This window comes from Choloepus didactylus, chromosome 19 (genome assembly GCF_015220235.1).
Source record: "Choloepus didactylus isolate mChoDid1 chromosome 19, mChoDid1.pri, whole genome shotgun sequence".
In the NCBI taxonomy this organism is placed as follows: Eukaryota; Metazoa; Chordata; class Mammalia; order Pilosa; family Megalonychidae; genus Choloepus; species Choloepus didactylus.
The window spans coordinates 17,324,120-17,336,472 of NC_051325.1; the positions used below are offsets into that span (position 1 = coordinate 17,324,120).

General features: G+C 38.6%; 1 protein-coding gene across 1 annotated transcript; it reads right to left on the reverse strand.

Annotated features, from left to right (window-relative positions):
- Positions 1–1,401: 1,401 nt before the first annotated feature.
- On the reverse strand, positions 1,402–11,596 carry SNRPB2 (small nuclear ribonucleoprotein polypeptide B2). Its single transcript, XM_037812176.1, has 7 exons — positions 11,529–11,596; positions 9,841–9,930; positions 9,253–9,425; positions 4,252–4,392; positions 3,394–3,444; positions 2,235–2,323; positions 1,402–1,776 (listed from the first exon to the last, which is right to left on the reverse strand). Exons 2-7 carry the CDS (start codon positions 9,902–9,904, stop codon positions 1,617–1,619), a joined length of 678 nt encoding a protein of 225 aa, XP_037668104.1. The 5' UTR covers positions 9,905–9,930; positions 11,529–11,596; the 3' UTR covers positions 1,402–1,616.
- Positions 11,597–12,353: the final 757 nt, after the last annotated feature.

Consider the following 12,353-nt stretch of genomic DNA (forward strand, 5'->3'; position numbering starts at 1 on the left):
CTATCTTGATTATGACTACATGACTGTATACAACTGTCAAAACTCACCAAGTTATACATTTAAGTGGGTGAATTTTACTGTATGTAAATTTTAATTCAATAAAACTGATGTTAAAAATCCTCTGCTAGTTCCCCATTTCCCTCAGAGGATAAACCAAAGTCCTTAAAAATGCCTACACAGTCCCCTCCTACTGCTGCTGCTCCCTTCCCCCCATTCACACTCCCCTCCAGCCAGGCTGCTCTATTTCCTCTAACACAGGGGCAAAGCAGTGCCTGAAGCCTTGGGCCAGTCCAAGAAATGTTCATTTTGGTCTAAGACAAGTAAAGAAACTTAAGTAGTTTGAAAATTTAATAGCAACTGACACTGCTGCTAAGTATCAAGAGCATAAAACTTTTTGGGTTAAAAAAGTTACTCAGAAGCGTCAGAATATGAATGCGGCAGTTTTAGGAATAAAAATTTGTTTTTATATCCCCCCCTTCATTTTATGCACAAGAGTGATGTGATAAAAATCTATGTTTATGTAAGCCTAAAAGTGATCTTTCCTTAAGTATTTAATAAAAATTCTAAATAAGGGAAAGTTTCATTCGAGGAAATATTAACACAAGAACACCAAAAAATGATCAGTGGCACCGTTTTTTTAATAAGTGCTATAGTATAAAAAAATTCACTTCTAAAGATATCCATGGGTCTATTAGCAGAGGACCAAATCAGTAGCCTTAGGGATAAAGCAACGCTAAAGAAAACAAGCTTTGGAAATATTTGAATATCACATTAAAGAATTACAGAGAGGTAGCAAAATTAGCACTGGCAATCCTCTGAAAGCCTGTTTGTCTTAAAAAAGATTATGGATTATTCCATCTTTCCCTGGAAGTCTTTTAATAAAGAAGTTAGCTATTAACCAAGTAGGTATTTCTTACGAACTGTCCTGCCTCAAAAGGGAATGAGCAAGTCTTAAAAGTCACTTAATGATAAAATGTGAAGTTTGAAGACAGCATTTCCTTTGTGATTTCCCAGAAAGCAGCAAGTAGAGTTACTCCTAAATGTCCTTTATTCAAGTGAACATTGAATTTAAAGATTCATGAAATGCCTACTACCACTAAAATACTATGCTTATTTCTTTGAGGGACATAAAGATCAAATTTAGATCCTGCCCAGGTCTCATTTTCTTCTAATATCCAGGATCATCATTTTTACCACTAATACAGGTCATTTACTAGCTCCTGTGATCTAATTCTCCTTCCCTTTTATTAAATGATTCAATGTTTCTATACTATTAGCTCCTCCAAAGTAACACTAGAAAAGCATCTTATGACATAGTTTTATATACCTTAAGATGTATTCTAGACTAAAATAAGCATTTGATGATAGGGCAATGGGCCAAATAAAACAAAGCATAAGATATAAAATACAAATAAAAGTTTATTGTACAAAATTAAGGCCTTTGTATTTCACAGCTCACTAAGGCTCAAGAAAGACTAGATTATTTTTTAAGTTCTTCACAAAAATTTTGCTTTCACTATGGCCCCCCCAAACTATTAAAAATGGCCTAACCAAAATGTTATCAAAACAAACACTATAAATAACACCAAGTCCTTTAAAGAAGACTGTCCCAAATGTTATTTCTTGGCATAGGTGATCTTCATGGCATGGGATGGTGTGATCTTAAATCCTTGTAAAGCATCCCTGGCAGCTCCAGCCTGCCCATCATTTTCAAACTCAACAAAAGCAATGTCATGTCTTCCAGGTACCAAACGGACTTCCTTGAAACCAGGGAACCTACAAAGAAGAAAGACAATTTGTATGTAGCTAATACATAAAAGACATCAAATTCATAAATATCTATTTTGTTTTTAGATTTGTTAAGCAACTTCCTGACTTAGTCCAGGAAAGTATCATATCCTACCAAGAATCCAAAATAGGATGGAGCTTGAATTATTGTTAATACAAAGAAAGAACTGTAGAATAATATGTTAATTCTATTGTCATCATATCAAAGCTTTGTTTCCTATTTTAGTCATCAATTAGAATTAATAATTTAAACATCAGAAGAAATTTAACTTTTTAATTTGCTAAATCTGCAGACTGGCTTCAAATCACAATTAATCCCAGATCTAATCAATGAACCCAAAAGGAATTACTGTTATGTGGTGCACAAATGGCATCAACCCACAACAGTGCTATTTGTCCTGTCAGGAGGCTCTCTGAAACATAGGCTTCCCTATGAAAAAACTTACTGATTAAAGAGCATGGATAACATCATCTCATTAGTCTCCTCTGGTAAGTTATTAAGGAATAAAATATAATTTGGAGGGTAATCAGGAACCTATTAAAAAGGAAAAAAGGCAAAATTAGCTTACACATATAAAAAAAGTATTGGTTCTTACACTAAAACGTAAACTTCAGTGAGCTACCCCACCCACACACAGTTTATAAAGATCTGTGAAATCTTACTACACCAAATACTAAAGCTGAAAAGCAATGTCCCCAGAAATAAATTGAAGGCTAACAGTAACGAAACAAAGCAGACATTCTTCAAGTCATTTAATACAAATTTGGAAGATTACTAATTTTATATATAAGTCTTAAGTATCTGGAGGTCAGCCTGGAGGACTACATAATCAAGACCCTAAATCAACGAAAGAAGGCAGCAACGTCACTCCCCTCAGCTGATTACCCAAGTAGTAATGCTCAGATGTTAATCTGCACTACTTGCAATTCTTTTGCACGACTGTTTACTACCTTACAGCATATAAGAAAATCCAGAACTAGAATGACTACCACTTCATAGTGACTTTCAATTTTTGTTTTTCTTTGTTTTCTGCAAATAAATGAAGTAAGCGCACAATCTAGTTAAAGTAGAAACAAGCAAACAAGCATTGTTATTAAGTTCTGGCTTTTGTGATCTGGGTTGTAATTGTTGAGAGTTCAAAGAAAGGAAAATATATATTTATAAGAAAGTGTAAATAACTTAAAATCAGAGGAAAAAGGCCTCCGTGGAGCAGGGACTTCTCTGGATTTAAGGATCTTGCCAGACTCTGCATTCCCAGGAAACAACTATGAAGCCATTATTACGTAATTAAGGTTTTTTCCCTTGAGACATTTAGGGTGGAGAGATTTAGTGAGGAGTTTCTAAAACATCTACATAAAGAGATTTAAAGAAAAGACTTTAAAAGCTATCACTTTGATTTTGTCACTGATTCATATTGGAATAAAGTTAGATTTTGTTTTTTCTCTCCTAAAGAAAGCTAAAATGTTTTAAGGGGTGAACTTCTACATTAAAGTGCTATATATTGTGCCCCACAGATGAAAATATTCTTTGTCGCTGAAGATATGCACCAACAATTTATTGTTTTATAATTTTATTTTTAAGCAATACCTTGGAAAAACTATTACCTGAGGATTAGGTGTTGTATTTCCTTGGGTGTTAGTTGAATTTAGTATTCCCTAAATAAAAGAAAAACGAAAACAGTTAAAAATCCAATCCCTACAAAAAACAGGTGTTTACAATTACTTCATAAAAATAACATTAATTTCAACATTTTTATTCCATTTAATTTTACTTCTTTTAAGAATCTACATCTTAACTTTGACTCAAATATTCATGTGTTTAATTTGTCAAGTTATTTTTGAAAGGTGTAGCCCTAAATGGTGTATCCTAGACTACGTCATAAAATTTAACCTCTAAACTTGACAATGATAGAGAAAAATACAAGAGATGCAACAAGAATCAGTCTGTCCTTTTTTCCTCCAAACAAATGGACATAAGTCAAGCATTATACTTAGTGAAATAGCTTTCTAATCACTTTCAATCTAGAAGTAGCTACTTTTCGGAAGATAGTTTCTCTTTTGCCTGGTATTTCCAATTAGATTTTGCATTTCTAAACTGTTCAAAGAAAGAAGCAATGAATGGCATACTCATGATTAAAGATAATATTGTCGTATTATTTCCCAAGCAGCAGAGCATGAGAATTAAGCCAATAGATACTAATATATTTTGGAGAATGGAATTAAATATTATGCAAATTCAAATAAAACTGCTTAATGTAAATCTGCATATGTAAAGATATATATTTTAAATTTGTTGCTTAAATACACTGGGATTTTAGAGCTCAACCATTCCAACTTCTTAAAAATTCATCTTTTCAAACACACACACTATATACCCCTCAAAAATTATTCCCCATGTAGAAGACAGACATCTCTACTGAGTTTTTAACACCAAAAAAAAATATTAACTTTTGTCCACCTTACCTGACCAGGCTTTTTGTTTGCAGTTGCTGCAGTCTGTTCCACTGTTTTGGCTTTTTTCTTTTCTTTTTTCTTTTCTTTGTCAGCAAATGTGCCACGCATTTTAGATATTATATCAGAATCTGTTTTTGCATACTGGATTCGCTATTTTAGTAATTTAAAAAACAGGTCACTTTTCATTAGACTGAAGAGTGTTTACACTAGTCATTAATATTTCAAATTTCATTACACAAGCTGATTTTAAACACATCCCTAAGGAAATCTGTCAAAATGTACTGAATGTCAAACGAATATAAACTGTGGCCTGATTCACAACTTAGACAAAGCTAGTATTCAAATGTGTTGATAAGAAAAACCACACATTTTCATATGGAAAAACAGGACTTTTGAAATATCTGCACCACTGCTTCTCTCTATGCAATAAAAGAAAAGAGAAAACTGCATTGGAAAGTTGTCTAACCTTTTACAGAAAAATCTCAATGGAAAGGTCAAGATGTATCCATCAGCTAAGGAATGTGTCATACAGAATTTGTTACCTCCAATGGTTAAAGTACCAAAGACTGAGAATGACTTTCCTTTGAATCTAATTAATTTTTTAAAAAGAAATAACATTAATAATGGCACCACCTTGAATTTAAAATGCTTTGAAAGGAAACAAAAAGATGGCTTCATAGGTAATAGAATGGGCCATGTGCTTATTCTAACTATGCCACAGCCAGTAGGGATAGTATGCGGCTGGAGACAACAGAGACGTGTTCAAAAACATCGTTCCAGGACAGCATTTCATAAACAACATGTGCATTCTAATTACCTGGAGAGCTAGTAAAAGTGCAGATTCTGATGCAGAAGGTCTGCATTGCTTACACACTCAACAGGGATGATGATGCTGCTTGTCTGAGGACCACAATTGAGTAGCAAGGCCCTGGCCTAAAGCATTATCACACTGCTAGTTTCATTAACAATTAACTGTTGGAATGTTCTTGCCATCTAAGGTGTGCCTTTTTACAAACTGCAAATATCATTTCAAGCAAACATTTCTTCTCTGAAACTGAAAGAGTTACTATCTCCCTCATCATATCAAAACGCAGTAGTTCTACAAATTACTATCTAAAATTGCCTTGTGTAGCAGAATTTGGTCTCAGTCTGAAGAGATAAAGTGACACTTCAAAGTAGTGTGGGTTAGAAAGCAGGCAATTTGTCAAGTGCAAGAGCAATTTTTCCCTATACTTCAGTTAGAGATGAATGTAATGGAGAAATGACAGGGGAGCCAGTCTACACATCTCAGTACCCAAGGCTTTCCCTGGCTAGTTTGGGCTGCTATACTTAGCAGCTCTAAATGAACTGAGCCCTGTAAGTAACTAAGTTCTCTAAGTCCTCGCAAAAGGAGATAAGCTGACTGCCACTATTATTTTGGGGAACATTAGATCAGGAGAAATAAAATCAGGGGTAGTCTGTATAATGAATATAGTGATTCATAAAATGCTAGAACTGAAACGGATATCTAGCTTAGACTAACTTCTGACTTGGCCCCAAGGATTCCTTCCTTACTCCCTCGGGTCTGCAACCTTGTCCCTGCCCTGAATAGATCCTGGGTGGCTTGATCAGCTGTCTTTGAAACAGCTTAAACCTGAGTTTGTCCTTGTGACATAGCAACTTGCAAAAATCTCAGATTCTCAGCCATAGCTCTTAACTGGTCTAGACCAGTGGTTCTCAATCAGGAGTGATTTTGCGCCCCAGGGCATGGGTGGCACTGTGTGGAGACTGTCACAACTAGAGGACTGCCACTGGCATCTAGTGGGTAGAGTCCAGGGATGCTGTTAAACACTCGATAAGCACAGGACGCCCCTCCTAACAAAGAATTACCTGGTTTGAAAATGTTAAGTGTTGAGGCTGAGAAACCCTAGCCTAGGCTGAATACCCATAAGGGATAAAAGTCACCACAATGTCAAGAGAAGGGGCAAGACTTAAATTTATGCCAAAGGTATCATGAGTGAGAAGCCCTTAGGAAGATGGTTTTACTTTACTGAGGTATCTTTGGCATTGAATAACCAAATGTCCTTGAATCACAGAGAATAATTTTGTTGTGAATACCAAGTTATAGCAAATTTGTTCATGGCACATCTGGTATGCTGGAGTTAAAACAGAAGAGCAACTAAAACCACCTACATAAACACAAACAAGACAGCTCAAAGAATGTCCTTCTCCCCTTCCAGGATGCTGGAGATTTGGCAATACCTGCTTCCTTCCCGAAGGCCAAAAGCAGGCCTCTCCAAAACATAAAACCAGTCTTCAATATAAAATCAGTCTAAAGAGTTTTTTTTCTCACTGACTTGAAATAATACTAGTTGACAAAGTGAAGCTTGTGCCAAATACAGTAAACTATTTCAGCTTTCCTGAGTCTGAGTAACAGGTACTAACAGACTTGTCATCTCAATTCAGCAAAAGAGCCCTAAAATTCATTACAGGAAGAAATTACTCCTTCATATTAACATAATTTTAGACCTAAACTAAAACCTAGTCTTATACTTCTGCCAAATGAGATCTCAATTACACTATTTCTTCAAAATAACTTAAGAAAAATCAGCTAGTTTGAGGAAATGCCAATTTACTGAAAATTAGGGTATGCTGGCCCCATTTTCTTCTATACAGATGGTGCCCAGTCAGCTGGAGAGTGATGGGAGAAGGAGAGTTGGAGAGAGGATGAGAGGAAATCTCGCTCAGGAACAGACTAAAAGTGCTCAGTCCTGAAGTAAGTATGTATAAAGCAGGGTTGCCAAATGAGAGCTGACAGCCCAACAGCCAATGCTGCCTGTTTTTGTAAATTGTTTTACTGAAACAGCCACACCCATTCACTTACATACTGGGTATAGCTGTTTTCCCCATTAAAAAGCCAGAACTGAATAGCTGCAGAGATCTGACTCACAAAGCCTAAAATATTTACTATTAGGCCCTTTACAGAAAAAGTTTGCCCACCCCTAAAACAGAAAAAAGAATTCACAAAAATGGATTGTAGATTCGTTTTCAAGTCCTGACGCTGCCACTTGACAAACAATACCCTTGATAAACAATCAACATTTCGTGTATGAATTTTCATCTGTAAAATGAAGGGATTAAGCTGGTGGTTTGCAAACTACAGCTTGTGGGCCAAATCCAACCCACAGCCAGTTTTTATATGGCCTGTGAGTTAAGAATATTTTTTTACCATTTTAAAAGGTTTAAAAATAAAGAATATACAACAGAGGCCATATGTGACCCAAAAAGCCTAAAATATTTATTATGTGGCTCTTTACACAGGGTTTGCTGACCCCTGAATTAGATCAAAGCATGTCCAACCAGCTTACATTTTAGAGGTGGTAAAACACAGAACCTGTTAATGGCATTACCAGAATGAGATCACAGGTCCTTGAAATCCTGGGCTTTGTCTTGCTCTTCCCCCAACACCAAATGACCTCATATTCCCAGTCCCAGAAGAAAGGTACTTTGGAATTCATACCCCAGGGACCCTGGACTCACTCACCTATGGAACCCGCTACTTTATATCCCATCTCCTAAACCAATCCTAATGAGTTCCCTACCTCCCCTCCCACAAACCCATCTTCACTCGGCAGCCAGACATGAATCTCATCATGTCACTCCCCAGTTTAAAACTCTACATGTAACTATTTCCTTTCCATTCATTGGTATTCATTAATAGAACCTATGAATTTAAAACTATACAATTTCCCTTAGATCACTGCTTTGTCTCAAGTGCATGGCTTCACTATCACATTTTCTGAAATTTCAGATTGGATTTCATCTTTGACTCACAACTTTTATTTTCACACTCAGTTTGTTTTATTTGTGTTCTTTACATTTACAGGCAGAAATTTCTTTTGATTTTCTGATTATTAATTTCTAGCTTTTTGGAGGGTGAGAATATTGCCTATACTACCATTAATTATTTAAAATATTCTATATCCCAATGTATTTTGTTTTTGCCCATTTGATCTGGCATAAATTGAGAATTAAACTCTATTACAAACGTTTAAGTAAATAATTAAAACCCAAACTCCCTCCATGACCTTCGACGCCACCTCTGCAACCTCATCTGGCACAGCTCCTGCCCATGCCCCCACTATGGGCTGCCTTTCAGTTTTCAAAACACCAAACTCTCCCCCACCTTGGGGCCCCTGCATTTGTGTTCCCTCTGCGTGGAAGGCCAGTGTTTCATCCTTATCTTCCATGTCTTAGCTGAAATGTCTCCTCCTCAGACACTTTTCCTGATTACCATTTCTAAGTAGCAAGTAACCCTCCCTGTCCCAACCTGTCCTTCTCCACATACCACTCTGTATGTTTCCTTCACAGGAAACAAGAATTAGGGCCCCACTCTTCATCAGCACTCAGCATGCCTAAAGGTAGTAGAGAGCAGTGGTTGAGAACCTGGCTCTGAAGCCGACTGCCTGATTAGGATCCCAATGCTGTCACTGACTGGCAAGGTATCTTATGCTTTAGTTTCCTCATGGGTAAAATGGAGGCAATACTACTTATAACCCACCTCAGAGGGTGGTTGTGAGGTTTAAATAATGTTACGTAAAATGCCTAGAACAGGGTCATGCCTAGCACCCAACACCCAAGAAATATCCGCTACCATCATATTCTTGTTTGTGTGCTTGTTCCTTTGCCCATCTTCTCTACTAGGATACAAGCACCATGAGGGCAGAATCTTTGTCTTGTTCACTTCTGTATGTCCTAAGCCTACATAGGGACCGGCACATGGTAGGCCCTCAAACATCTCTTAAATGAGACACAGCCTGGCCTTGGCTTATAAGGAAACCTAAACATCTACACCTAGACCTCTTCTCCATTTCAACTAAGCTCATTTAAGAAAGTCACAATTTTTAGCAAGCGTGTGCCCAGCATACAGGATTAAAAAGCAGAAAGCAATAGCCAAAGTTTCAAGTGTACATTTACAAATTACACATACTGGTAACAATGATTAAAACCAAAATATTAAGACTGACTTACCATTGGTTTACCATAAAATGGAAATCCTTGTAACTGTCTCAAGGCATTTGTAGATGAGCCCAGTTCCTTAAATATAACGAAGGCCTGCCCCCTCATCTTCATAGTCTTTAAAGCTACAATATCTACCACATGGCCAAACTGAGAAAACAGGGCATACAGGGATCGCTTCAATTCTGTGCAAAATTAGACAGGAAACAAGTTACTGGTGAATAAAATAATGACAAAAGTCTTCATAAAATGGCACTGCACTGAGTGTCCCCCCACCCCCACCATACAGACATGTGTATAATTTCACATATTTTAATAAAACCACATCAAACTATTCCTGTTGGCTATGGAATTTAAAGTTATTTAAAAACATATATCTACAAGCAAAAACAGACCCAACATATCATCAGTCCCTGTTTTTATTTTATCTAAGAAGCTGTAAATCCTTATAAAAGGAGGAGGGAGAGGACCATGATTTTAGGCCCTAAGAAAGACGTCTAGATGAAAAGTTCGGGGTCAGTACAATTTTTTTAAACACAGTACTGATTAAACACACTTTAGATGTAAACCAATTATTTTTCTTTAAAAAAAAGCACTTACCTTCTTTTTTAATTTTGTCATTCATGTTATTGATATAAATTGTATGATTTGGTCTGATATCCATGGTTTGGGTTAAATTGTCCAAATAACCTAAAGAGAGGGTACATATTCTGTTAGAAACAGGGAGGATTAAACCATTGCAGTGTGGCATAGGGATGCAACACCTCTCAATTCTCTTTCAAATCTGATTACAAGAAAGTATCAGTTTGGCAGCAGTCTTTAATACTCTCCAATACTTGCCAGTACTCCTTTTTAAACAAAATGAGGATAGTTCTCAGGCTCAAAACCTTGGTTGAGTATCAGTACTTAGCCAAAATTTAATAACATTTTATTTGGTGCATTTATTTTTATACTTACCTTTCACTTATGACAAATGATACCTTTTTTCTATTTACCTAGTGAAATACCTCTTCCGTTTTAATGAAATTATTTTAAAACTGAGTAAGCCTGAAGCAAAATTTTAAAAATACTAGCAAAGGTACATTCAGTAAAAACCATTAAAACATAACATTAACAGAATTTGCCCAGCACTACTCCATAGGCATTCTCCCAAAGCAGCATGACATGTCCTAACTCCAGGGTGACCACTAATGGACTTGAAAGGCGCTCAGAAAAAGCAATATTGCATGATGCTAAAAGCTTGGACTCGAGCACCAGCCAGATCTGAATTCAAATCCTGAAGATCCTCCTTACAAACTGCTTGTTTCTCAATCTCTCAAGCCTCAGTGTTCACATCCGTAATACGGAGATGGTAACAGTAGCGACTCAATAGAATTCAGGAGACTGAATGAGATACAAGTCCTAGAACAGTTCTTGTATCAGCAGTAAGCACTCAAAATAGCTATTATCAAAAAGGGCTTTCACATGTTAAGGGACACAGCTAAGTTCTAGCAGCAAGCCTGGGAATTCAGCCCTTGTCTTGTAAGTCTTCTCTTGGCTTTTCTTTCACACCATTACAGTATTTCACTACAGTTGCAAATTGTGACCTTGCTTTATCTACCTGGGTGCACCACATATTACTCACTTTCACAAATATTTACTGAGCATCTATTGTTTGTGAACAGGGAGGATCACGCACAGGGGAAGAGCCTACTAACAGAGACAGTTCTTGAGCGGGTAACAGATAAACGGTAACTCCTTAAGCAGAGACATGAACAGCAGCTGAGATCGCGAAGCGGAGAGGGGAGACAGGTGAAACCGAAAACGAGGAGACCATGGGGAGTGGGGTGGTTTTGTAACATCTCGTGCGAGGTTTCCTGATGCAGGGGTTCCGGAATCACCTCCCCAATCCAAAGGGAGCGCTGGAAGGTCCCTGAGAGTGCACAGCGAACACTTCGCACAAACACTCGTTATTTACTTTGTCCACACCAGGCTCCCGCCTTCCCAGATAGAGGCAAGCTCGCCCAAGGCTCCGGCCCGAAGCCCACAGGCACCGCCTTGCCATCCCCGGCCCCATCCCGTCCCCCTAGATCCAAGGCTCCTAAATGCGGAGGCCTCTCGGAACCAAAGGCTCAGTCTCTATCCCTCCCTCGGCCCCCTCACCGAGCTCTCCGCTAACCCCGGGCCGGACGCGCCGCGACCCCACCACTGCGCCTAGTCGCTGACGGTTCCGATAGAGAAGAGTCGGGCCCAGAGGCAAACCGCACCCCTAAAACGGAAACCACAAGATAAAAACCGTTCCAACTCACCTGAGGCCTGCAGCGTCTTTAATGCGGACCGAAAGCCGGAAACCGAGCAGGCACCGGAAGTACCGTTGCCACGCACTTCTATCGAGCGCCGGCAAATCGAGAAGCCGAGCACAGAGTCAGTCGATGTCTCACTATCTCCGGCTCCCCTTTGGAAATCTCTCTGCGCGTGCGCACACCTGGCGGGCGCGGAGAAGGAGTGGGGAAGGGAAATGGGGAAGGTAGGGAGGTTGTGGCAACCGTGTGGGGTTAAATGGGAATCCCGGGGCCATGGAGTAAGAGAATAGGGAAGGGAGTGAGTCCTTCCCCCGCCACGACCTTGCGCTGTTTTACCCCATACAACGGTACAGTCTCCCCAAATCATGTATAATTTTACAGGCGCAGCCCCGCATACTGACTACTGAAGCAGGTGTCCTTTCCCTGGATTCTGGTGGGCCCCGGTTTAACATAACCTTTAGGTCAGCCGGTTCTCCCCTCACCCCCATTCTCTTCCCATTCCTGGGACCTTGAAGGAGCAATCTGCTGCTGAGGTTGAATCTCAGGCAGCCCAGTTTGAGGCCCCAGAGCAGAATGAATTGATTGATGACTCTGACTCTCTTACTAGATATGGTAAACACGCTGGAGTAGTAACCAAAAACCCATAAGATTATCTACCTAAACGCACTCAAAAACCATTAATTCCCTATCACCTTTCCCACCCAACTGCCTAGATTTTTCTAGGGTCATCCAAAGAATTGGTATTTATGCCAAGTTGAACAGGAATTCAAAAAATTGTATGTGTTCATTGATTCATCCATTCAACAATGTGTTAAGCATCAACTGCTGGAA

What these genes read in the sequence shown, in the direction of transcription:
- SNRPB2 (XM_037812176.1), bottom strand. Translation starts at nt 9,904, where the DNA reads ATGGATATCAGACCAAATCATACAATTTATATCAATAACATGAATGAC. An exon ending in CATTTTATGGTAAACCAATG is followed by an intron (nt 4,393 to 9,252) that starts GTAAGTCAGTCT and finishes TTACTAAAATAG; the next exon opens with CGAATCCAGTATGCAAAAAC. An exon ending in ATACAACACCTAATCCTCAG is followed by an intron (nt 2,324 to 3,393) that starts GTAATAGTTTTT and finishes CCTTTTTAATAG; the next exon opens with GTTCCTGATTACCCTCCAAA.